General features: G+C 42.6%; 2 protein-coding genes and 1 long non-coding RNA gene across 5 annotated transcripts; 1 reads left to right on the top strand and 2 right to left on the bottom strand.

Annotated features, from left to right (window-relative positions):
* Positions 1–983: 983 nt before the first annotated feature.
* TMEM139 (transmembrane protein 139) lies at positions 984–4,481 on the bottom strand. 2 transcript variants are annotated; one of them, XM_036761022.1, is made up of 3 exons: positions 4,351–4,481; positions 2,693–2,942; positions 984–2,489 (listed from the first exon to the last, which is right to left on the bottom strand). In XM_036761022.1, the coding sequence occupies exons 2-3, from the start codon at positions 2,923–2,925 to the stop codon at positions 2,084–2,086; spliced, it is 639 nt and encodes a 212-aa protein (XP_036616917.1). In that variant the 5' UTR covers positions 2,926–2,942; positions 4,351–4,481; the 3' UTR covers positions 984–2,083. The 2 variants fall into 2 exon arrangements, with proteins under 2 accessions (XP_036616917.1, XP_036616916.1); XM_036761021.1 differs by having other exon boundaries at positions 4,272–4,377.
* A 7,398-nt stretch (positions 4,482–11,879) lies between these two features.
* On the bottom strand, positions 11,880–17,568 carry LOC118850321 (glutathione S-transferase kappa 1-like). Of its 2 annotated transcripts, XM_036759635.1 has the most exons (8): positions 17,069–17,567; positions 16,320–16,401; positions 15,899–16,027; positions 15,004–15,104; positions 14,717–14,752; positions 13,091–13,207; positions 12,593–12,686; positions 11,880–12,184 (listed from the first exon to the last, which is right to left on the bottom strand). In XM_036759635.1, exons 1-8 carry the CDS (start codon positions 17,138–17,140, stop codon positions 12,123–12,125), a joined length of 693 nt encoding a protein of 230 aa, XP_036615530.1. In that variant the 5' UTR covers positions 17,141–17,567; the 3' UTR covers positions 11,880–12,122. The 2 variants fall into 2 exon arrangements, with proteins under 2 accessions (XP_036615530.1, XP_036615531.1); XM_036759636.1 differs by lacking the exon at positions 15,899–16,027 and having other exon boundaries at positions 17,069–17,568.
* LOC118850324 lies at positions 16,684–17,571 on the top strand. Its single transcript, XR_005010464.1, has 2 exons — positions 16,684–16,760; positions 16,853–17,571. It is a non-coding gene; the product is annotated as an uncharacterized LOC118850324 (long non-coding RNA).
* The last annotated feature ends 8,811 nt before the right edge of the window (positions 17,572–26,382 follow it).

Genomic DNA, 26,382 nt, shown 5'->3' on the forward strand with positions numbered 1-26,382 from the left:
ATAATTCTAATAGCAATAATAATTGCTCACATCTATATAGCAATTAATAGTTTCCTTTTACCTAAGTTCAGATATATACTCATCATCAGATGAGTTTCCTCCTTCTGTCAAAAACACCATCCTTCTAATATTTTAGGTTCATAATCTCAGAACTATCCTGGACTCCTAACCTATTTCCTTACCCCAAATATCTAATCATTTGCCAAATCTTAACCATTTCTACCTCCGCAGCATCTCCAAAACAGCAACATAACATCCCTTCAATATCAACATATTGCTCCCCTTTCTGGTCAAACTGGCCTTCCCACAGCACTCCAGATCACTCACCATTCTGTGCCTTATCACTGGCTGTTCCCCATGCTTGGAATGTACTCCCCATTTACCCACACATCATATTCCTCTTTTCCTTTAAGTATTTCAGGCATCATCTTCTTCATGAAGGCTTTCCTGACACTCCCAACTGCTAGTGCCCTCCCTCCCAAATTACCTTGTATTTATCTAACATATGTTAGATAGATATGGCTATCTATATCTAGATACATATACACACATGTGTGTATACACACAAATTATATATATGTAAATATACATTGGTTAACTTTATGCTGTATATATTTTTACATGCATTCTCCTCCATTAGAATGTAAGCTCATTGTCAGTAGGGATTGTTTTGAACCTTATACTGGTATCACCAGTGCCTAATAAAGTGGTACATAGTAGTCAGTTAATAAATATTTGATTGATCAATTGAGTGGGAGTACAGCACAATAATTAAACCATGAACTGTTGAAATTTACTAAGTCCTTTACAGGCTTTCTTCTCATTTGATCCTGACAACATTATGAATTCGTTAACAGTTGTTATTCTGATTTTAAGAATGAGGAATCTAAGGCTTTTGAGGTTGAGGCTAGCATTGAATTTAATAAGATGACATTTAATAGGGTTAAATGTAGAGGGTTAAATGTAGAGTTCTACTCCTGAGTTCAAAAAATCAAATAAAGAAGGAAGAAATTGCAATTTTGTGTTAAAAAAAAAAAGATGTAGATGTCCTAGAGGTCAGCAAGCTCTATGACTCAACAGTGTGACACAGAAGTCATGAAAGTTAATGGAATTTTAGATTGAATGAATAGAAGTAGAGAGGTCAGAACAAGAGAGGTGATCATTCTCTGTACTCTGCCCTGCTTAATTCACATCCGGGGTATCATGTTCAGTTCTGAGGACAAGATTTTACGACAGATTTTTTACAAACTTTGCATCTACAGAGTAAATAGCATGGTGAGAAGATTGGAGAATGTGCTAAATGAGCACCAGCTGAGGAAATAAGCAGTGTTTAGCCTGGGGAAAAAAGACTGGAAGGGAGAATGTGATGGTTACCTAGTCTGAGATGGGTTATAAGGAAGAGGAATTAGGCTAACTGATTGGATACAAAGGAAAGCCAGAAACAATAGGCGGAAGTTTGAGAGAGGCAGTTTTTGGCTCAGTGGAAGGGAGGACTTTGTAAACCATGAGAACTGTTCCAAAGTGGGAAGGGCTGCTTCAGGAGGTGGTGGGGTACCCTTCACTGGAGGTCCTCAAGGAGAAGCTGAATGACTTCTTGCCAGGGATGTTGGTGAAAAGATTCCTAGATTCCTACTCAGATAAGGTCAGACTAGCTTGCCTCTATAGTTACTTCCAACTGTGGTGTTTGGTTATTAGGTGACTTGTCCAAGGTCAAAACCAGTTATGAGTTTGGGTTTTAAATCCAGTTCCTCCTTCTCCTTCTTGTGAAATTAGAGAATGGCAGGGAAGATATACAGCAGCCCCACTTCCCCTTTCTCTCTGGTTTTCCCAGTCCACTCCCATCATCCAGCTTTTGGTAGGGGAATGTTGATTAAGGGAGGAGGACAGGGGGAGGCATTTCGACCCCGCCACCATGAGTACAAAACATAGACACATAATAGAGGTGCCAGTCATATCATGTCTCTGGGAAGAGGAATTCCACCCTGATGGCCTCTTCCTCTTGACAGGTACCAGTCCCTGATCAGGTTATCCAGGTAAAGAAAATCACCGATGGGGAAATCTTATATGTCCAAGGAACACAGGTTTAAGGAGGTGTCCAGCCCTCCTCATAGAATACACTGTCATCACTGAAAACATTGTCATCATTGAGATCATGGTTACTAGGTGTGAACTCATATTCTGGGGGTGGGGTAAGAGGCTCCACAGGTGGCAAGCTTTGCAGTGGGGGTGTTTCAGATCCTATTGGGTGTTCCTGAAGCTGTAGATTGATTGAGGTGCCCAAGCCTTCTGTGTGGGTCATTGTACCATCTGATCTTCCCCGCCTGCCTGTTCTAGCTCCTGTGAGTCCTGGCAAATGGTTAGATGCCTCTTCCTGAAGCTGTGAGGAGATCACAGTGCTGTATGGAGGGGGCTCACCCAAATCTGAGTTGGGACCCTGAGTTGATACTGTAGCTTCCTCATAGCTTGGTACTTCAAAGGCTGCATTGTCCCTGAGAAGAAGATAGACAGGGTCAGTAATCCACCAACCAACTCCTGGGAGACCCTTGGGATTCTCTCATTCCCTTTTGCTAGTTCTTCCCCTTTCTGAACCCAGTGGCATTGGGGAGACATATGTGAGGTGTGGTTGCAGGGTTGGTGGAAGGAACCCAAGGAATATATGTGCCTCCATCCATTCTCCTCGCCCCCAGTTTACCGTGCTGAGCTCGAGGCCTCAGTGGTATCCGTTTGCACTGCCTGGACCCCCCATTCCACGAAGCAAAAGAGGAGGCAGATAAGGAAAAAAAGTCCACCTAAGGCGAGGAGGAAATAAGCAAGAGGTCTGATGTTGGAGGGCAGACCCAACAGGGTTAACCCTAGGAAAATGGAGGCACAGCACAAGAGGATCAATGGCTTCACCAATCTCCCCAACACTTGTCCTGGAAACATTGCCCTTGCCTGGGCTCCTGAAAAAAGAGAGGCAAAGAACATTCAGAAAACACAAGAGCATAGACAGAGAGTAACTAATAGGATGCTATAGCCATGGTTACCCAGAAATTCATTTTTAAGTATATAGTTGTAATGGTATGCATATTTGCTTCTGTTGTTTAAAGTCCAGTGCAGAATAAATTGCTTAACATTTTTAAAAAAGACGTGATTGCTATGTCTATACTTGTAGTCAGAATCAGAACCAAGAGAGAATCTTTGGGAGGGTGGGGGAGAGGAGTGGGAAATGGTGTCAGATATTAGGTGGACCATATTTGGCATTTCTATACTCTATTAGAAAAGGACTGGGATAGATTTCAGAGGATTCACGAACTTGGAATAAAAAAAAATTACGTATTTGTTTCCACTAATCTCTAACTAAAATTAAGCATTTCCTCCAATGATATAAAAACATTATTCTGAGAAGTGGTCCCTAAGCTTCACCAGCCTGCCAAAAGGGGCTATGATACAAACAAGATTAAGTACCCCTGCTCTATGCCAATCACACTATGAGGGTAGGGGTGAGGATAGGCATCTGTGTAACTAATAGTGATAACACAGTCAATATTACAGAGAAGAACGTAACCCAGAATGCTTTTCTCAGTCCTGACACAAAACTAATCATATCTACCCTCCTGATTAATAAATATCTGAGGCTCCAACATTCCCTGGTTGGAACTCCCAGTCTCCTTTCCCCTAGTACAGTTTTCCTTGGTAGCCCCAATTTTCTTTCCTTCCCATTGCTCTGGACACAGTAGATATTGCCTCAGGCCTCAATGCACACAGGCATCTCTGGAATCTAGGTGAGGGGGCCTGATGTCCTTACATTATTGATTCCCTGTACTACCCTTTCCCTTAGGCCCCCACCAGCACATATGCCAGTTTCTTAATCTGGCTCTCCAGCCTCTGTCCCTTTTAGGTGGGGTTGTAGTTCCTCGGCCCCTCCTCCCCCCCATATACTGTGCCAGCCAGGCTCCACCTACAAGGACAAAGCACCACAAGTACACGGGGATACATGATAGGGGATCTTTAAAAGAACTAGGACACATAGGAGCCCAAACTCTTTCTCTTCTCTTGTGTCCATATCTGCCTATGTCCCCTTCCTCCAGAATCTTTATTGAGGTCAGGGTCCTTGAGTTCCCACCCAGAATCTAGCACAGAAAACCCTTTCCTTATTGTCCAGGTAGGACCCCAGCCCACTGCAGAATTCTACATCCTCTCCCTCCCTGCCCCTACAGCCAAATCCAGTAGTTCTAATGAGCAGAGAGAACCTTGGTCAAAGAAAGAGGCCAAGAAAAAGGGATGATTACCTCCCCCATCCCCCAAGTTAGAGCTTTCCTTCTTTCTTCATCTTCAGTCACCAGCCTCAGGTATGTAAGTATACCTCACCTGTCTTTGGCCAGTCTCTTCTGAAATCAGGTGGTATTAGGGGAGGAGTCCATCAGCCCCACCCCTTTCCTCTGCCCCAGTCCCTAGCGTTCTTATCTCAGCTGGACACCCTTACTTTTTCCCCTTCTTGAACTCTGACATTCAGCCCCACCTCCAAGTATAGTTCTCCAGCCTCTACCTCTACGCTCCAAGAAGCCTTAAATGGGAGTGGCTTCTCCACTCCCACTACCCAGCTCTTTGCACTAAGGGGCAAAGTGTCCTCTGTCTCACAGTAGATTCATTCTCTGACTAACTACAGCAATCCTGTCCCACATGACCTTCAGTGTTTCCCAGGTTCTGTCCTTTATAATAGTGAACGTTGCCCTCTTCAGACTAGGGTTAGAAGAAGACAGGGCTCATTCATTGGTCAATCTGAAGGGGAAAAGAGGGTGGAGTGGGGGAAGACTGAAACCCTCTGCCTAGAGTACTAGCTGTCCAGACCTTAATAAAGAAAACAAGACTCCTTGTATTCCAGGAACTAATGAATATCGATGAAGAAATGGGTTCAGAGGGACACATCAGCTTCAGGAAAACCAGCCCAATCTCCCAGAATTGTCTCCCCACTCTTCCTCTCCTAGGTGTATATCTGGGATAGAAGGGGAAGATGATGATGATGTCACATGATGCAGTAGAAAGAATACTGGCTTTGGAGTCAGAAAATGTGGATTGTAATACCATTTGGGATTTGAAGTCCTGATACTTGGTACCCATGTACCTTGGGCAAGTTACTTAACCTCTGTGGGCCTCAGTTTCCTCACCCATAAAACAAAAGGATGGATTAGATAATGATTTCTAAGGTTCCTCCTAGCTCTGAATCTATGATCCTATGATCCTGTCCATGTTCCGTTTTGGGTTGGTAGAGAGGAAAGATGAGGGCTAAGAGAGTTTGGGGGTGCTAGAGAGAAGCCGATTAGGTGTTGTGCTCTTCCCCCTCCTCCCAGTCTTCCTACCCGCCCCCCCCCCCCCCCGCCCCGGTATGATGTGTGTATTGCTGGACTCTTTCCAACCACAGGAGAGAATCCTGGGGAAGAGTACATTGAAGGGTGTGTGTTGGCTAAATGACAAGTAAAACAGCTTGGGCAGAGGGAGCGCTGGATGGGAAAAGGAGAGGCTCGGGGAGGGGAGGGGCATGGAGAGGGAGGGAGCCAAGGGCCCTAGGAATAAGGGGCTGGCTGTCTCTCTGTAAAATGCCATACCAGTATAAGGTCTTCTTATCTAACAGTATGAGGGGTCCTGATGATCCCTCTGTATCTCTCTTGTCAAATGAGGAGAGGTAGAGTTGGGGCTGGTACTTCCTTAAGCATTTCTTTTTTTAAGGAGGGAATTTGAAGCAATCAACTATACCCTTGTCAGGACAGATATGACAGACCCCATTCTACCTCCCTGTGTCCCCAACTCCTTTTCCTAACTAAACTCATCCCTATCTCCACTTCCCCACCAATTCTTAACAGTCTCAGCCTCATCCCTTCCCACCCTCTTGCTTTTTACATTCAAGTCTGCCTCCTAGGGTTCAGCTACTGAGGATAGAAAGGAGGAGATAGTGGTAAAGCAGATAAGCCTCAAAAGTCTGGGCTGAGAGGAGAAGGGAGAGAACATTCTGTTGGTTCCATGATTCTGCACCTCTTTGTTTTGGGGGGACTTTATATTTTTTATGTGTACATTTATACATGCTTTTATAATGAAGTGCCTTATCTTGTCCTTTTTCCCATCGTGTGACCATGTTATAGGTAAAATGCTCCAGAGAGACTGGCGGGCTGGTCTGAGGGCTCTGTGAGAGCGTTTGACTGCTGAATGACTATTATATAGCCTCGAAGTGAGACAAAGCACATCTTTTTGTAACTGTTGTCAGCCTAAGTCTCAGTTTCTCTTGTGTCTGTCTCTTGGTGCCCTTTATTCACAGTGTGGGGCCAGTGGTAGGAGGTGAATAGTTGCACTGAGGACTGTTCCTAGCTGAGTTTTATCACATTTTGGAGCTGGAGGAAACCTTAGCAATCATGTTGTCTGAACCCCCTTATTTAATAGTTGAGGAAGCAAAGGCCAGACCACCGAAGAGATTTGTCCAGGGTTTCTTACAACTAGTGAAATCCAGGTCTGGGCCCTTGTTACCACGCCCAGTTCAGCATTCTTCCCGGTGGGGAACCTGTGGCCTTGAGGCCACATGTGGCCTTCTAGGTCCTTGGGTGCAGCCTTTTGACTGAATCTAAGTTTCACAGAACAAACCTTTTTATTAAGGGGGTTTGTTCTGTAAAGTCTGGATTCAGTCAAAGAGCCCATACCTGCGTAGACACATTATTTTCTGACAAGGATCATAGTTACCTTGCCTAGCCTTTTACTATCTCCTCAACCTCAGTTTCTGCTCCCTAGAGGCATGGAGGTATAATGAAAGGAGTGCTAGATTTGGTTGGGAAGGCCTGGGTTTGAATCCTGACTTTTCCATTTACTACCTTGTGACTTGGGGCAAGTGACTTCTGGACCTCAATTCCCTTATCTGTAAGAAATAAGGGGTGAAATAAATAATCTCTAAGGCCTCCCAGACTTAAATTTTTGTTCCTATAATCTTTCCTACCCACTGCTGCCAGATTAATTAATCTTTTCAGTGTGCAGATCTGACCAAGTCAATCTGATGATAAAAATATTCAGTGGCTCTTCACTGATCACAGCATAGATTCCAAACTCAGCCTAGTGTTCAAAGTCCCCCACATATCTGGTTCTAGTCTTCTCTTCCTCACTGAATTTATCAGTAAACTATACTAATCTTCATCTCCAAAATACATTCCTCATTTGCTAATCTCCATGCCTTTCCTTATGTCATTCCCTCACTTATAATAGACCACCTGTGATTTCAGACTGTTGAAATCTGGGCAGCCGTTGAGTCAGCTGAAAGGCTACTTACTCAATGAAGCCTTTCCTTATCATCTTAGCTAGGAGTGATTTTTCTCCACTGTGAAATTTTATAACAATTTATTGATCTATTTTTTTTTCTGGCTTACTTTATATTGTGGTTGTTTATGTGGGTATGGTATCTTTTAATAGACTGTAAACTTCTTTTTTTTTGGAGGGGGAGGGCAGGGCAATTGGGGTTAAGTGACTTGCCCACGGTCACACAGCTATTAAGTGTCTGAGACTGGATTTGAACTCAGGTCCTCCTGACTCCAGGGCCCGTACCCTACTCACTGTGCCACCTAGCTGCCCTGACTGTAAACTTCTTGAGAACAGTGACTCTATGGAAGGGGATGGTCTGTATCTTATTTAGCATTTCTATCTTTTCCGAAATAGGCATAATGAATAGATGAAAGAAGGATAGTTCCTGTCCTGTATGATAGTCATTCTCGAATTCCTGGGGATTAGCCTCAAGATCACAAGACCCAAGATTAAACCTAACTCTCCACTTAACAAGTTGTGTGACTTGGAAGAGATACTTAAAGTAGGACTCAGCTTCCTCGTCTTTCAAATGAGAGGGATGACTCTGCAACCCCCTTGCAGTTTTAATAATCTATGATTCTATGACTGAGGATTGGAATAAATACAGAGAAAAGTGCAGATGGGTTAGGGAGTGGGGGGTAGGAAGTGCCCAGCAAGACGGTCTCCTCTGCCAGGTATCTGACTTGTTTGACCACCTTCAATTCCTGTGCCATCTGTTTGTTCTGGAGCCCTGTATTTCTCTATAACAATGGTCATTCCTCTGACAGCAGCCATCCAGGCTCTGCTTCTCATTACGTAACCTTAGATAAATTACTTTCTCCCCGCCTCAGTTTTTGTGTATGTAAAACAAGGAGTTTGGACTAGGTGATCTCTCAAGTCCTTTCCAGCCCCAAAACATATGATTTTATGATCCATATCCATGCACTACATTTATAAACAGGTGAGATAAGGTAAAAATTAATTTCAAGGGTAATCACAAGAAAATAAATTTGTGAAAAGGCAACCTATAGGCTGAAAGATGTGTGGAAAGATATAAAGGCAGTCCACAATGATCTGATTTGATCTGGGTGGGGGTAGAGAGGATGAGGGCATTGCTTTAGGTCAATTGTATTTTATCCCAGCACCAAACGTCCTCTTATAAAGAACACTATACAAAGCTATCTCAAGGCTCAAGGAAGAAGACTCCCATTGTCCAGATCTCCAGATTTCTTGAACCTGACCCTGCCTTCTATTTTGTTGTTGTTTCTGTCCCTTTCTTCTCAGATCCCTCCTTCCACACCCACAACCTTTGGTTCCTGGTCTGGCCCTGACTTCTAGTCACTCCCCATTTCCCACCTCGGCCCCTCCTCCAACACACAATCACAGAAAGTCAGAATGGGAAGGAGTTCAAAAGCCTTCCAGTTCAGACCATTGCCTGAAAAACAACACTTCTATACCATACCTGGCAAGTGGTCACCTAGCCTTTGCTTGAAAACTTCCAGTGAGGTAGAAGCTGATGGTGTTGTCTCTTTGAGATGTCCTCCATTTTATACAGTCTATATCTCCAATGTAGTTGTTTACCTGTGGTCTCTCCTATTAGACTGTGAGCTCCTTGAGGACAGGCACTGGGTTTTTTCTTTTTTTTTGGTAGGGCGAGAGATTGGCTTTTCTTGGTATGGCTTAGCTCAGTGCCTAGCACATGGTGAGCACATGGGACTGAGCCCCATACCAAGGGGCTTTGGGACAGGGATAACAGAAGGAAATAAGGAATTCATTCCCGGCTCTTCTCTCTGATATGTAAGAATCTGGCCTCAGCATTTACTAGCTGTGTGACCCTGGGCAGGTCACTTAACCCATCTGCCTCATTTTCTTCATAAGTGAAAGGGGGCTAATAATAGCCTCTACTTCACAGGGTTGTTGTAAGGATCAAATGAGATTAAAAATGGCAAAGTGTTTAGCACAGTGTTTGGCACATAGAGAATACCATATAAATATTATTCCTATCACCACCACCACCACCACCACCACCACTACCATCATCATCATCGTCATCATCTTGCCAGGAACCAGACCACTATGCCACTTTCTGCATTCTTCTCTCCATGCCCCTTCTCTTTCCAGTATCTTTCTGTAGTCTTCTCCCTAGAGAATGTAAGCTCCTTGAGGGAAGGGGCAGTCTTGTTTGTTTTCATATGAATACCCAGCGCTTAGCAAAGTGCCTGACACATTATAAAGGCTTAATAAACACCCTCTCCCTCTTTCTCCCTACATATCTATCTCTAATTTGGAGGCTTCCTCACAATCTCCCCTAGTCAATTTATAATTGAATGCTTGTTCTCTAACCTACCTGCTAAGCCTCCCTACTATTTTCATAATCCTACATGTAATTTTCATGGGATGATTACCCCTTTCTCTATCTGCTATAGGCTCAATTTCCTTCTTCATTCTTTAGGTTCCAAGGCAATTTGATATTTCCTCATTAATTACTGAAATTTACAACCTCTCAATAATTATTTAGCTCTGAGCCTCCAACCCAGTTATTAAATATTATCTATTTAATAAACTAGAGAAACCTCTTTTCCCATAAAGTTTTTATTGAGCTCTCTGTATTACTTCTCCCCTCACTCCCAATTCTTTAGGCTTAAACAAACATCAAGGTTACTGGCTATGTAATTTATTAAGAGTAACAAACAATAAACCAAAGATATAAATAATTATTCATAATATATCAGCTGTGAAAGTGAAGTCTAACCATCACTGGTATTTCTGACTTCTAAATTTTGTAAACACAATCTCACCATTCAGCTCTCTGAGGATGTCAAGTTAAAGTCTCTTGTCAGTAACTCTGTTTTTTCACAAGATACAAATTAAAGTAATTTCTCTCAGAAAAGAAGTTATCTTAGTCCTTTCTCTCTGTGCTGTCAGTTTCTCTCAAGTTACCACACACTAACACAATTAACTGGTTTTCCAGAATCAAAATCAGTCCCCTCACAGATTCCTCACAGAATGAGTCCTATCACAACTTTGCAAAATCACTTTACAGAAATAATTATAGTTTCTGAGGGACAGCCTGTTGCAGCTGTTGTAGGTGTAATCACAGAGCTATAAAATGAAAAAGATAGGCATTTTGTAATGGAGGTTGGACTAGGTTGACTTCCAAAGTTCCTAGCAATTGCAAGATTCTATGTGCAAAATGACAAATATAAAATCATATAAAAAGCCCCCAGATCAGCCACGTTTCATGAAAAAATTATATGAAAAAATTTTTTTCCTATTTATGTTTAGATTTTAAGAAGAACAAGGGAGGGTCATTCCACTGCTTGGGGAGAACATTCTAATATTAATAGATGACAAAAGGAAGATAATCACTCACCTCCTATTTTTCTTTCTTATTTTTCCATCAAGGAGGATTATGGGAAAGATGGATCAAAAGAGTAAATAGCACAATACAACAACCAAATACATGAATGCCTAAGTCTGCAGGCCCAGACAAATAACAACCTTATATGCATTAGAGTTCCTGATTTGCAGGTGTGATTGCGTACATTTTAGGAAAGAAATTCACAAGTTGGAGCATATCCAGAGGAAGATAACCAGAATGTTAAGGTGAAGGATCTAGAGACATGAAGTTTTAGGGGAAACATGTTAGTTGTCATCAAGTATTCATAAAACTGTTCTGCAGAAGAGGATTTGGGCTTTTTTCTGCGTAGTGCTGGAGGGCAAAGCTAGAAGCAATGAGTGGATATTAGAGAGACTGAGGCTTGAGGTAAGGAAAATGACCTTCAGAGTTACAAATATAAAAAAAGAAGAATGGGATGCTTTGGGAGGGAGTGGGTTCCCCATCACCAGGTCTTCATACCGAGCTGACAACTTATAATGTAAGTTGCAGAGGAAGTTTCTGTTTAGGTATGGAACTAGATGGCTTCTGAGACTCCTCCCAGGATTGTGATACTGTGATCTTACAAACACTATTCATATTTCAGTAGGTAATATAATTTGGTCCCTTTGGCTAGAGGCCAATTAATTCTCAACTCATTACTTCTGAGTCTTGGTCATTCCAGGGAGTCTCCAGCTCATGGCAGCTGTTTCCTAAGCATGGTCCAATTCTGGCCTGTACGGTTTTTACCTTTTATTAGAGCTGGCCCAGTTTCAGTCCCTCTGGCTAATCATAAGAAGCACCAAATGAGTCAAACCCATGGTTGACCAAAGATAGTATTCTCTGGAAGCTTTTCAGGAGATGAGTTATAGAGGGGTATTGGAGCCACTTCAAGAGATTATTTTTCGCTATTCCACAATTCAAATCATTTCTGAAGAACAAAAATTTGCCATCAGTGAGGATATTCACAAGACAAGTGGCATACTTTCAAAGTCTGGGCTTTGCTGCAGACTAGCTATAAGATTTTGGATAAATCACTGCTTCCAGCTTTTTCCTCTGGTTTTCAAATTTTATACGAGTGATTTTTCTTCTTCCCACCTGGCTCCTTCCCCTGATGTGTGGGCCAAGCGGTTATGGAGACATTTTTTTATGAACTCCAAAGCAGAATAAGTGTTGATGCAAAATCAAGAATACACAAAACACACCAGAATAGTGATAGGTACACAAGAATATTCGCTACTAGGGATTTTATTTTAACAATGAAGGTTGGAGCCCTACCTAGGGTACTTTTGAGTAGAAGGAATAGGACAGTCTCAGGGCTCTAAGTTCAGGACACCATACCTTTTCCATACAATCATGAGAATATATGAATGAAGAACCCTAGCATCCTGGATTCCATGAAGAGGACATTGTGAGGAGGAAGGGTCTGGCTCCTCGGGTTGGGCAGCTTCTCCTTCTAATCAGTTGCTGAGAGTTTGCCTTTCATAGTGTTGGGTACTGGGCCCTGCCACTGTTCCCCTGGATGGAGAAAACCATGCACCTTCTACAGATGATCCTTAAAGAAGGGAATCCCTGTGTCCTGGTAAAGCATGTTGCCCATTATTCTCTTCCTTTCTCTTGCCCTCAAGGACTCAGGGAATTCTTGGAAGGGGTCATTTTTGGTCTCAAGGAACAGATGGCTTCTCTGTATCTTCTACAATATATATGGTTTCCTTACAAAAGGAATTACTTCTACTTTTTAAGACAGAGCCCTGTTCCTATTTGAAGTGTCTAGTACAAGGCTCTGCCTCTTGGAAACTTAATTCAAACTTTTTTAAGAGTACCTCCTTCCTCTATTCTCTTCCTCAGTGGTAATTTTGGCAGGTAGGCAGGGCTGTGGGACAAGGAACGTCTTAACAATGGTAGAGGAAAGTGTCTCCAACTCACCTAGCAGGTGGGCCAGCAGCTCCATCCTGTCAGAGCCAAAGAGCATGTGGGATTTGTCATTCATGTGGAACACTATGATGGGCAGCCCAAAGGCCTGGAGAAAGAGTGATCACAGTGCCATATAGAAAAGACAAGGAAGAGGACTCTGATGGGTGGGAGTCAATGTTGACTTAGATTAATGAAGGGAAGTGGGGGTGGGGGACCCAGTTTCATTGCAGATGGCAAAGGATCACACAGGAGATAGGCAGGAGAGACTCTTTCTTTCTGTCTCTTAACAATGGCCCCTCTCTATCTCACCCCTTCTTTCCTTATCTTTTTCTCTCTTTTCCTTTCTTCCCATGCATTTATTAGGTGACTGATACTGGTGAAGAATGGGAAAATTATATTGGGAAGGGGGGGCTTGTGGAAATAAATTCTAAGATTTATTAGAATTCCTTATCCAGTATCTTCAAGGATCATAAGCTGGGTTTGGGGACATGGGAGACCAAGGCTGCTCACCCCATATCTGCAGGCTGTATCTGTGGTCTCTCTTAGTTTCTTCTTCACCTCTTCTGTTGAACACTTTTCCAGTAGATAATTAGCCTGTTCTTCAGAAAGTCCTGCTTTCTCTGCAGCCTGTGGAAGGGAGGTAGGTGAAAGACCATAGTAGAGTGGGGTGGAAGGGTTAACTTCTAGTTCTGAACTTGTCCTGGTCATGGACCTCAGGAATAAAGAGTGTGTGTGGTATGCACACACACATATACACACACTCTTTATTCCTGAACCAGATCCATATTTGTGCGGGTACATGTATGTGTATATGTGTATATATTTTTATATATATATATATATATGTATATACATACATACATATATACATGACACAGAGTTACAAAGGTCTCCTAACTCCTAGTTCAAGACCATTCTTTCTAATATTCTTTGCTGCCTCCTTATTCAAGGGTCCTCAAACTTTAGAGAAAAGTCAAGCAGTGGAGAAGAAGGCCAGGTAATGAGGGGCAGCAGCAACTGACCTGGAGATCTATCATAAACCCTAGTCCATCAGATGGGAGCCCTTGCTACAGTTCCTGATCCCTTCTGCTCTAAGCCCAGAACTATCAAGAAATGATCAAGACAGGGGCAGCTAGGTGGAGCAGTGAGTAGAGCACCGGTCCTGGAGTCAGGAGGACCTGAGTTCAAATGTGGCCTCAGACACTTGACACAATTACTAGCTGTGTGACCTTGGGCAAGTCACTTAACCCCAAATGCCCTGCCAAAAAAACCCCAAAAACCAAAAAACAAAAGAAATGATAAGACACTTTAGTGCTTAGACATTAGCAAATGCTAAAAGTGGTCAAATGAAAAGAATACCCTTCTAGGAATCAATGAAAAGAATACTCTTCTAGGAATCAGGGAGCTGGGTTTGAATCCTGCTTCTACCACGTATTAGCTATGGAACTCAGGCCAAGGCATTTAACTGCTTGACAGTCCCCTAATCTGAAAATGGGGATACCATTTGTGGAGTTGTCTTTGAGGAAAGTGCTTGTAAACCTTAAAGCTCTGTATACCCTAGAATTTGACTCAGTCTGGTTAAAGATTGGCTTATTTCACTTCAATGAATATAATCTGTTGTTTAGGCTTGGTTCTTAGAACTTTTAACACGATGAGCATCCAACCTCTCCTCCAAGGAGCTGCTTGGATGTCTTCCCTCTCCTTGTCAGAGTATTCCTACACACACCACTGCCTTTCTCCTTTTTGCCACTGAGGTCTTTTTTTTTGGGGGGGGGGGGAAGGCAGGGCAATTGGGGTTAAGTGACTTGCCCAAGGACACACAGCTAGTAATTGTATCACGTGTCTGAGGCCAGATTTGAACTCAGGTCCTCCTGACTCCAGGGCCAGTGCTCTACTCACCGCACCACCTAGCTGCTCCTGACTGAGGTCTCTTTTCAAATGAATTTCAACTGTGAGTTCTGCAGAGATTTTTACCGTTGGTATGCCCTTCAGTCATTTGTGTCCTGCTTCTTAAATACCCTATCACCCCAGAACACAATACTGTCTTCCACCTAAGAGAAATGACCCTCATTTGTCCTCCAACAACCCCACACTTCAGTTAGGGGAAAAAAACAGGGACAAAGCTGTGATACTTACAGTCAGGATGCTCTGGGATTCTGTGATATCTTCATCCTGGGGGTAATGGATAGAATGCAGAGTTTCAGAGTCGAAAAAAAATTGACAGGGGATGTTGAAGGGATATATGTGACTATGGATATAGGTATTGGGACAAAATTGGTGCTATATAAATCAGTCTGATGGAGTACTATAAAGGCACAGAGTCACAATAATCAGATCTATTTACCATCCAGAGAAGGGAAATCATAGAGAGTAGAACCCAAAAGTTGGGGAGGTAAGGTGCGTGGAATCTCTGAGCACCTCACCTGTGACCAGATGCGCATCCACAGCTCCCTAGACACTTTCTCCAACATCTCAGGCTTTTCCATTTCGACAGAACTGAGGAATCTCATGGCATCCAGGCTCCCTGAAGGACAGAGGCCAGAGATGTGTGGGAAGCGATTAATAACAATAAAAATGACAACAGATTTATCTAGCACTCCAAGGTTTCCAAAGTTCATTATCACATTTCAATCTCACAATAACACTACGGGGTAGGATTCCAGGTATTATCATCTCCACTTTACAGATGAAGAAACTGAGGCTCAGAGAGAGGTTAAGTGAATTTCTCATGGTCACCATATGTATTAAGTGTTAAGAGGGAGAATTTGAACCCAGGTCTCTCCAGACTTCCAGTCAGAAGCCAGTTCTCTATAACACACCAACTCTTCTCCTATGACATTATTCCCTCTCTTTCATATATACATATATATGTATGTCTAGATATACACACATATACATATATGATGTAAATTCTATAATTATATTGTTACATACTTATCATATTATAATGATTATATTGTTATAATAATATGTATAACATATAAAATTTTCTTTCCGGCTTTTCCATTGGTTACTATCTCTAGCATCTGAGTTCACTGGAATCAAATTTTCTTGTTGTCAGCTATCCTTTACAAATTGGTATTTCTGTTCTTTCCCTTTCCCTTCTATTTTTCTATAATTCCCTGTTTATCCAAGCAGCCAAAATTCTTTCCGTACTTAGGACATGTTCTTTTTACCTCTCAGTATCCCCTACGCCCCTTTTTTGCTATACCCTAGCCACTCAAGCCTCTTCTTCCTTCTAGGCCCTTGCTGTGTCAGGTTCCATCTTCATTCTCTCCCTTCCTTCCATCCACCCACGCAAACACACAAGGTGTCCACCTTTATCTATGATGGCTCCTCGAGGATCTCTGGGAATCACAAGGGGAACTTGGTAAAATTCTGCCAGGTGCTGGAGTTCATCTATCAGGTATTTCTTTTTTCGGGGTGCAAGGAAAGGTCGTAGGTTCCCTGCAGGTGAGTCATTTAATTCAATTCTAAAAACATTTATTAAATACCTTTTCTGTGCAAGGTAACGTTCTAATCTGCGGAGATACAAAAAGAAAGAAGTTTGTGCTCTCAAGGAGTTTTCATTCTAGTAGTCATTGAAGCTTCTGGGGAAAGATATTTTCTAGCCGAGGCCAGAAACATAAGAAAGCCACAGGACCCAGATCCTTTGGGCTGGCGCTTCTTTTTTACACCCCCTTTATGGGCACTCAGGTTCTCTGACCACCACACACTTTCCCTTGGTATTCCTCCATACCACTGTCCTTCATTATCCCTACTAGGAAACTTGGTCGAAGCTTCAGGCTGATGTTCCAGATGTTCTGATAGCGACACAGGACCTGTCAGGGGAGACCAAAACCATTGTGAGCTGTGTGGGGGCTTTTAGGACACATGGGGGAGGTGCTTGAAACAGGGGTATTCCTAATCCCTGGCCCCTGGCATGGGCCACCTGGGGCAGGGATGGAGAATCTTTGGTTCAAGTTGGCACGGTCTATTTTGGTCTTTGTGAGCTACGTCAGGCCACGTGCCATCCAGGGGCTGGGGAACCAATCTCCTCACGTGGCCAGGGACTGACTCTTCCCTCTGATCATCATTCCCTTGATCATTCCCCTGAGTTGTTCCCAAGAGATCAAGGGAGGCTGGGATTGTCCTGATGGCTGTAGGAAGGAGGAGGCTGCCATCTGTGTCTATGAAGACGGTGGGTCAACTTGGGATAAGGACCGGAAAAGGGAGTGGGGGGCGGGACACACGATTGTCAGTTTTTTTTTCTCCTTTTTCTTTTTATTTCAGAGTAGGAGATGGAGATGCCAGCCTCACTGCTTTTATCCTTGTCACCTCTCAGCCCTAGTCTCTCTTTCTCCATCTCCTCATCACAAACCCAGGCTCCTCAGCAGCCCGAGATTTAGAGTTGGTCCAGGACTAACCACTGCCCAGCGCCCCTCTCCTCTTCAGCCCTAAGCCCCCTCCTCGATGTCCCCTTTCCCTCCTCCGCGGCGGAGGGGTCACCTCGAAGGCTAGCCAAGAATAGGGGGACAGCACATCGTAGAAGAGCTCCAGCTTCCTCGGCAGGCTCAGCATGGTGGTGGATCCGGGCAAACGATGAGGTCTCCCAGAGACCGCCGGCCACGCTCTTTTTCTTTTTTGGGGGGAGGGGGGAGGCGGGCCGCGGTGCCCTTTACCCCTTCTTCCACCCAATAGGCTCCCGGTGGGATCCGCCCCTGGAGCTGGGCGACCTGGTTGGGAGAAGCAGCGCACGAGCCCAGCGACTGAAGCCCGGGAGGAGGAGCCGGGCCAGCCCTTCCCTGGGCTCCTGCTGCCTCCGTGCGGCCGTCCCCGGGGCCCGCTGCTGGGAGTTTACCAGCCGGCCAGGAGTGCGGTACCTGAGACCGAGTCTCTTCGTAACAGCGATGCCATCTTTGCGTGACGTCATTTATCCGGTGGATCGCGTGGTGTCCCTATTACAGCGATTATCCCTGCTTATCCCTGGAGCCGAATAAATGTCACCACGAGACGGATCGGTGTGTTCATGTATTCAAAATCACCCCGGGCTCTGGACTCATAAATTGGGAACCATTACGGCACAGCATTAATCTGATATCAAGAAATATATATAGTATATGTGTATATATAATATATACATATATGTATAGTTAGATACACACATATGTATTTATACATGTATATGTATGTGTACATATATATGAAAATACATACACATAAATATACATATTTTTAAAAAATTGTCTCCCTCATTGGATTGTTAGTTCCTTGAGGGCAGGGGCTGTCTTTTGCTTCTTTTTCTATCCCCAGCACTTAGCACATTGTTGGCACGAAATGGGTGCTTCATAAATATTCATTGGATTGAAGTTTTACCAGACCAGGAAGCAAGACTCCTGCTTCAATCCAACTTAATTCATTTTTCAATTCAAATTTATTACTCGAGGAATAGACCCTTGAAGCCTAGCCAGGAACAAGAGGTCATCGATTGTAGAACAATTCTAGCTTCCGTGCCTGGCTTAATATGGTGGGGGCACTGGGGAGATGAGGCAGCCAGACCAACGGTGCTCTCTACCTACGCCTTACACCCAATAGTTTGCTATGGGGCAAAATACTATACTAGGTGTTGGGAACTGAAAGATAAAAAGGAAAAATGGAATCTACTTTGAAGGACTAGCAGGGCAACATGTAAATAAAGAAGTAAATAGAAAATAATTTGAGCAGGGAGAGAATACTGAGAACACAATGCTCCAGAAAGGCTTACTCTGAGTAAGTGGAACCTGAGTAGAATGGCAGTTCTTTCTAGAAACGGTCATTTTGATTTGATTACTGTTCTCAGAGCTAGGCAAGTGGGGGAAGGGGGAGAGGAAGGAGGCAGGAGGTGTTCATGCAGGCAGCACGGCATGGAGATGGCTGGCAAGTCACTCCGTGGATCTGGGTCTGGGTAAGATCAAGTAAATGCTCACCAGGCAGCCCCCATTACAGGAATGAGAACTTGAGTTCCATGGAGAGGTGGAGCCTGGACGGCACAGAAATGGCCAGAAAGCTGCCTTCTGAGTCACAGGTGCCAAATCCCTGGGCTTAGCATTGGCCGGTCCTCAAAGTACATGATTTGATTTGAAAAAGGGATCCAGAATAGTGAAATAAATGATGTTGCCTAGGGAAACCAATATTCATTTAGGAAGGCTAAAAAGACAAAATCTTCCCCATTTTATTTTGTTCTGCTCTTTATTAAGCTTTATTATTTATTTGTTCTGCTCACCTGACTAAAATATCTCCACTCAAACAGCAGGTAACCTTCCAAAGAATAAAGATCAAGCATCTTGGAAGTGCCTTGTCATGGACAGAATAAATGATTCGGAGTCAAAAGAGTGGTTTCTAGTTCTGTCCATGATTTTGTAAAGCAAATCACTTAACCTTACTAGGTCCCAACTTAAGAAATGAGGTTCTTTTCTTTGGACTCTTAAATTCCATGGTAGCTTTTGAATGTTAGTAAGTTTCTTCACTTCTTAGGTGAATTTAAGTAAATATGTTAAAGAAATCTTAGGTTCTGAAAGTAAATTTGGAAAGTCTGAATTCATTGCTTCATATTCACAGCAAAATCTTCAAAATTTCAACTTTATTTCCCAGTGGGAAGGATTTGAAGATCATAGCAGTTGTTTCTGAGCCAGAGATCAAATAATGAGAAAGCGTTATAGGTATTTTGAAAGAGGTTTCGGAGAGCTCGGCAGAACTAGAACGACTGTGAGGACCAATCCCTACAGCTGAGATTCAGAGAAGTATGAGTGACAGTCAGAAGCAGCTGGGCAGAGACTAACCCAAGTATATGTCCGAGCCGCTGAAAAGATTTTAAAGAAATATTTTCGTGTCTACAAAAGAACATCCAACCTCCCAACCGCTGTTCCTAGATATAGATATAGCAAGAGTGCTAGTTACAGAAAAATACAAAGAATTATTTGAAATCTAGTATAGCCATGAATTCAACACCAGAAAATGAGGCTAGGACTGGAAAAACTCCTAGCTATGTGACCTTGGGCAAGTAATTTGACCTCTCAGAGCTTTAGTTTCCTCATTTGTAAAACAAGGATACCATTACTTGAACTGCCTAGCTCACAGGGTTAGAGTAAGAACCAAATGAAGCTAGGTATATAGTGTTCTGCAAACTATAAAGCATTATATAACTGTCAAAAATTTTATAAATGAAAATCATTTTAAAAATTTCAATAGACGTATGTCCGTTCTGAAAACTGTTTAATTGATGACTTTTGATTTGCATTACAGTCATTTGAAACAGAAAACACCTCTCTCCCATAAGAAAAAAATTAAACAAATCCAAGTGATACCAATTATTGACTCAGAGTGTATGTCACATTCTGCATCCTGAGTACCCCACCTCTCTCTTGAAAGGAGGGAAGTATGTATCATTTTCTACTCTCTAGGGCCAAGAACAAGTATTAGCATCAGTATGAGTACTCAAAATTCAGCTTCCTTTCAATTTTAAAAACTAAAATTATTGTATTAAATTGTATATATTATTCTTCTGGTACTGCTTGCTTCTCTCTCATCATTTCCTACAACTTTCTCCATGTTCCTCAGATTAGTTTATATTCACCACTTCTGAGGGTGTAATCATGTTACACTATATTTCTACATCACAATTTGTTTAGTGTTTCAGAGGTTTTTCAGTTGTGTCTAACTCTTCATAACCTGATTTGAAGTTTTGTTGGCAAAGATACTGGAGTGGTTTGCCATTTCCTTCTTCAGCTCATTTTACAGGTGAAGAAACTGAGGCAAACAGGATGAAGTGACTTTTCCAAGGTCACACAGCTACTAAGTGTCTAAGGCTGGATTTGAACTCAGGAAGATGAGTCCTCCTGACTCCAAGACTGGCCCTCTATCCACTGTACCACCTAACAGCCTCCAATACTGTTACAGAATATATCTACATCACAGTTTGTTCACTTATTCCCCAAATAACCATGAGGTAGCCAGTTTTTCTTTCACACGTGGATAAATATTGCCACTGGGAAAATGGTTAAAGTTATAGGATCACAGAAGGGAACTGTGTGGTCATCCAGTCTAACTCCTTCATTTTACAGATGAAGAAACTGAGGCACAGAATGAGGAAAGTTTTGAACTTAGGTCTTGTGGACTCCGGGTCTAGTATTCTAGTATTTGCAGGTGATCACTCCTCTGTGTTTGGCAGCATCCAGTTCCTATCAGGACAGCCAGAGCTATATGCTTGGCTGTCATTTATTTATTGTGGGTCATGAATGACTTGTTTTTGAAGCTGCAGCCTCAATCCAGTTTATTACTGTTCAAAAAGTCACTTTGGTACATTGTCAGCTGAGGGTAGTAGTGTGCCCTGCTCATGGAAACTTACGGTGACATGCTCACTTGTTTCTCAGATTGGACAACTCTTTGAGCTACCCCCTCCCACTCTCACTCACCCCTCCCCTCCCTGCACAAGTTATTACCGTTAAAGAGATCTGTGGCATAATGGATTAAGGGCTCAACCCTTGAGTCAGGATGAGCTGGTTCAACTCCCACTTTTTCTGACATAGACTTGAAGGGAAAGAAGTAAGTATTTATATAGCACGTATGATGTGCCTACTCACAGCGGTGGCTCCAAGAAGCTGTAGCATGTGCAGCAGCCGTACACTGGTAAAACTGTCTTGGCAGATGGGCAGGTTGAAGGTAACTGAAAGGCCTCAAACCCATTGGCGATTTAGGAAGATGTCTACCCCAAGCATGTGAAGATTTCCCCTGTAATGGAATGGGCTGATGAGAACAATTTGTTCAGTGGCCATGAAGGTGGCTGAAGCACGTGCTGTGGGGTGCTTAGAACCTGGTGAGACGTCAAAGATGCCAAGGTCATCCACTGCATCCTGGGCCGTTGTCAGTCATCTTGCCTTTTGTCTTGCCACTGGATTTTGATGACTCTGGAAGAGAGAATGAGACTCACGACTTTGTGCAACTCTGACTCACTTAACTCTAAGTCACCCAGAAGTCAAGACATCACCCCGTGATGTCATTAGTCCTCTTCAAAAACAAAGGACAAACAACAATAACAACTAGTTATCCCTCCTAAATTGCAACTTTCCCCATTATAGTTTCCATATATCGCTGGTTGGCGTAAGAAATTAAGTGCGAATTTTAGAGGAGTTTTGCAGAAGCTGCAGACAACATGCAAAAGCCCGCAGATGATGCAAAAAAAGTTTAGAAACTCGAAATGCATAAAATATATGTATAGTATTGTATGATATAAACATATTTTATCTTTTAAAACTATAATAAATCAGACTTCTTCTCTGGTATGGAGGGAGGGCCAAAAAATTTCACATGGATTTTCCAGATAGCAGGGGGCGTCCCGTCTCTAACTCCTGAGACGTAGAAGGAATAACTGTGTGTACCAAGCACCCTGCTCAGCACTTTATAATTATTATCTTTTGGGCCTCACTACAACCGTGGGAAGTAGGGCTATTATTATTCCCGTATCACAATGGAAGAAATGGAGGAAAATAGAAGTTCAGTGACTTGTCCAAAGTCACACAGCTAGTGAGTATTTGAGGCCACGTTTGAACTCGAGGTCTTCCTGACTCCAGGGCCAGTGCTCTATCTACTGTGTCACCACCTTCCTCTTGATGTCACAGGCAACTTCAGTTCTATAAATTGCAAAACAGATCAGTCTTGGCAGACAAAGCTTCTCCACTTTAGGGAGCATCTGAAACTGATGAAATCACAGGTCTAGACCAATGAAATTGAGAGCAAAACCTACGTCCTTATTAAAACAGCTAAATGTAAGTAAATGTTAAGCATCAAAATCTTTATAGCAGCATAAGAAGTTTGGCTTCTATTCACTGTAGGACCTTGGGCAGATCCTTCACCTCTGTGTCTATTTTCCTGTTTGTAAAATGCGGATAGTAACACATGGACTGAGGGCAATTATGGTGTCTAGAAAGCTGGCTTCTGAGTCAGGCAGATCTCAGTTCAAGACCAGCCCCTGGGGGGCGGAGCCAAGATGGTGGCTGGAAAACAGGGACTTGCCTGAGCTACCCACCAGGTCCCTCCAAAAACCTATAAAAATGGCTCTGAACAAATTCTAGAATTGTAGAACCCACAAAATAGCAGAGGGAAGCAGGGATCCAGCCCAGGATAGCCTGGATGGTCGCTGGATGAGGTCTATTGTGCACGGAGCTGGGAGCAGAGCAGAGCCCAGCATGGGCTGTGCCTAGACCAACCAGACCAGGAGCCGGGTGGAGCTGGCCCTAGCGCCCTGAATCAGTGAGCTGTGGCAGTTACCAGACTCCTCAACACACAAACACCAAAGACAACAGAGAAGGTTAGTGGGAAAAGCTGCAGGAGTGGAAGGAGTTCCCGGTTCGGCCACCACCCCAGGGACAGGGAGGAGGTGCAGCTACAGAACTACAGTTGCAGTTGCTTCAGGCCCCAGGCCCACCAGATCAGAACAGGAGTGCAGAGCCGGCTTAAGATCTGAGTCAGGTCTAGGCTGGTGGTTCTTGAGGAAGGAGGAGTGCTGGGGTGGCAGAGCTGGCTGTATAGAAATAGCTCTGAAATCAACGGTGCATCCCCTCAAGCTTGGAACAAAGTACTCTTTACTCTACAAGCGGTCATATCCTGACAAAAAACTCAGGGGTTTCAAGTTAGTTGGCTGGGAACATGTCCAGGCAGTGAAAACGCACTCAGATTCAGTCTCAGACTTTGGAAAAAACAACACCTTAAAAAATAGACTAAGTCAAATGGCAAAAGAGCTTCAAAAAGCCAATGAGGAGAAGAATGCCTTGAAAGGCAGAATTAGCCAAATGGAAAAGGAGGTCCAAAAGATCACTGAAGAAAATACTACCTTAAAAATTAGATCAGAGCAAGTGGAAGCTAGTGACTTTATGAGAAATCAAGATATTATAAAACAGAACCAAAGGAATGAAAAAGTGGAAGACAATGTGAAATAACTCATTGGAAAAACCACTGACCTGAAAAATAGATCCAGGAGAGATAATTTAAAAATTATTGGACTACCTGAAAGCTATGATCAAAAAAAGAGCCTAGATATCATCTTTCAAGAAATTGTCAAAGAGAACTGCCCTGATATTCTAGAGCCAGAGGGTAAAATAGAAATTGAAAGAATCCACCAACTGCCTCCTTAAAAAGATCCCAAAAAGAATACTCCTAGGAACACTGTCACCAAATTCCAGAGTTCCCAGGTCAAGGAGAAAATACTGCAAGCAGCCAGAAAGAAACAATTTGAGTATTGTGGAAAAACAATCAGGATAACACAGGATCTGGCAGCTTCCACTTTAAGGGACCGAAGGGCTTGGAATATGATATTCCGGAGGTCAATGGAGCTAGAATTAAAACCAAGAATCACCTGCCTGGCAAAACTGAGTATCATGCTCCAAGGCAAAATATGGATTTTCAATAAAATAGAGGACTTTCAAGCTTTCTCAGTGAAAAGACCAGAGCTGAATAGAAAATTTGACTTTCAAACACAAGAATCAAGAGAAGCATGAAAAGGTAAACAAGAAAGAGAAATCCTAAGGGACTTACTAAAGTTGAACTCTTTTGTTTACATTCCTACATGGAAAGATGATGTGTATGATTCATGAGACCTCAGTATCAGAGTAGCTGAAAGGAATATGCATATCTATATATGTGTATGTATATATATATATACACATACGTGTGTGTATGTATGTATATATGTAGGTATATATATGTGTGCATATATATATATACATATATATATATATATATATATATATATATATATATATATATAGTCAGAGGGCACAGGGTGAGTTGAATATAAAGGGATGATATCTAAAAAAAAAACCAATTTAAGGGATAAGAGGAATATATTGAGAGAGGAGAAAGGGAGAGAGAGAATGGGGTAAATTATCTCACATAAAAGTGGCAAGAAAAAGTGGTTCTGTAGGAAGGGAAGAGGGGGCAGGTGAGGGGGAATGAGTAAATCTTGCTCTCATTGGATTTGACCTGAGGAGGGAATACCATACACTCAATTGGGTATCTTACCCCACAGGAAAGAAGGAGGAAGAACATAAAAAAGGGGGGATGATAGAAGGGAGGGCAGACAGGGGGAGGAGGTAATCAAAAACAAACACTTTCGAAAAGGGACAGGGTCAAGGGAGAAAGTTCAATAAAGGGGGATGGGTTAGGAAGGAGAAAAACATAGTTAATCTTTCACAACATGAGTATTGTGGAAGGGTGTTACATAATGATACACATGTGGCCTGTGTTGAATTGCTTGCCTTCTTAGGGAGGTTGAGCGGGGAGGGAAGAGGGGAGAGAATTTGGAAATCAAAGTTTTAAAAACAGATGTTCAAAAACAACAAAAAAAAGTTTTTGCATGCAACTAGGAAATAAAGGAAATGGGGCGTAGAAATTTATCTTGCCCTACAAGAGAAGAAGGGAAAGGGGGATGGGAGGGGAGTGGGGTGACAGAAGGGAGGGCTGACTGGGGAACAGGGCAACCAGAATATATGCCATCTTGGAGTGGGCGGGAGGGTAGAAATGGGGAGAAAATTTGTAATTCAAACTCTTGTGAAAATCAATGCTGAAAACTAAATATATTAAATAAATAAAAGAAAAGAAAACTGGAAAAAAAATAAACTGTTTATCCCTAAAACCATAAGCAAATACCTCGAAGGGGACTTTTTATGCTTTGTGATCTTAAAACAAAGAATCTTAAACAAACCCTTGTATTCCACATTACCAAAACCAGGCCACTCCATACCCACCCAACCCCCCCCCCACACCATACACACACATACACAAATAATGTATAAGCTACATAGACATTGTTTAACTAAAGTGGAAGTAACAGGAAAATAAAATGTTTATGGAGTCGTTTTTGCTTCAAATGCTTTTTGGTAAAATTATTACTTATTGAATCATATTTAAGCTTAGTATAGTTACGTCAGTAAGCTCTGGTTCTCTCAATGTGGAAAGGCTTTGGGTATGAGTCATGGACCATGTGCTTTTTATCCAAGGACTAACTTAGCTGAGCCTGGAGAGGCTTACCTCTGGGCTGTCTGCAGTGATGAAATTTTCTGCCACAATACTAGAGGAACAGCTATTGAGTTGCCACAATCTGTGTCAGTGAAAAGAATGTCTACCATCACAACGAAATCATCTGTCATGGAAGTCTCTAAGTAAGTACGTATAGTACAAAGTGATAGCCAGACTGTTTTGATTTTTTTCAGTCCTAAGAAAACAACCAATGTTTTTCTAAATGCTGACACACCAACAGAGGGCTAACCTATGTTAGAACATGGTTTTCTCCTTTCAATTCCTAGCTGCATTGTCCCCACCATAAGGGTATCCCTCAGCATTCCAGCTGAGACATTGTGGCAGAGTAGATAGAGGGTTGGACTTAGAATCAGGAAAACTGGCATTCAAATCCTGCCTCTAATATTATCTATATGACCCAGGGTTAATATATATACATATGTGTGTGTGTGTATGTATGTATATATATTTACACATATACACGAGGGCACAGGGTGAGTTGAATATGAAGGGATGATATGCATATATATATGTGTGTGTATGTATATATATACATATGCGTATGTATGTATATATGTAGGTATATATATGTATATATATAGACAGAGGGCACAGGGTGAGTTGACTATAAAGGGATGATATCTAAAAAAAAAAATCAAATTTAGGGATGAGAGGAATATATTGAGAGAGGAGAAAGGGAGAGAGAGAATGGGGTAAATTATTTCGCATAAAAGTGGCAATAAAAAGCGGTTCTGTGGGAAGGGAAGAGGGGGCAG

The sequence above is a fragment of the Trichosurus vulpecula genome, chromosome 5 (assembly GCF_011100635.1).
Source record: "Trichosurus vulpecula isolate mTriVul1 chromosome 5, mTriVul1.pri, whole genome shotgun sequence".
Taxonomy (NCBI): domain Eukaryota; kingdom Metazoa; phylum Chordata; class Mammalia; order Diprotodontia; family Phalangeridae; genus Trichosurus; species Trichosurus vulpecula.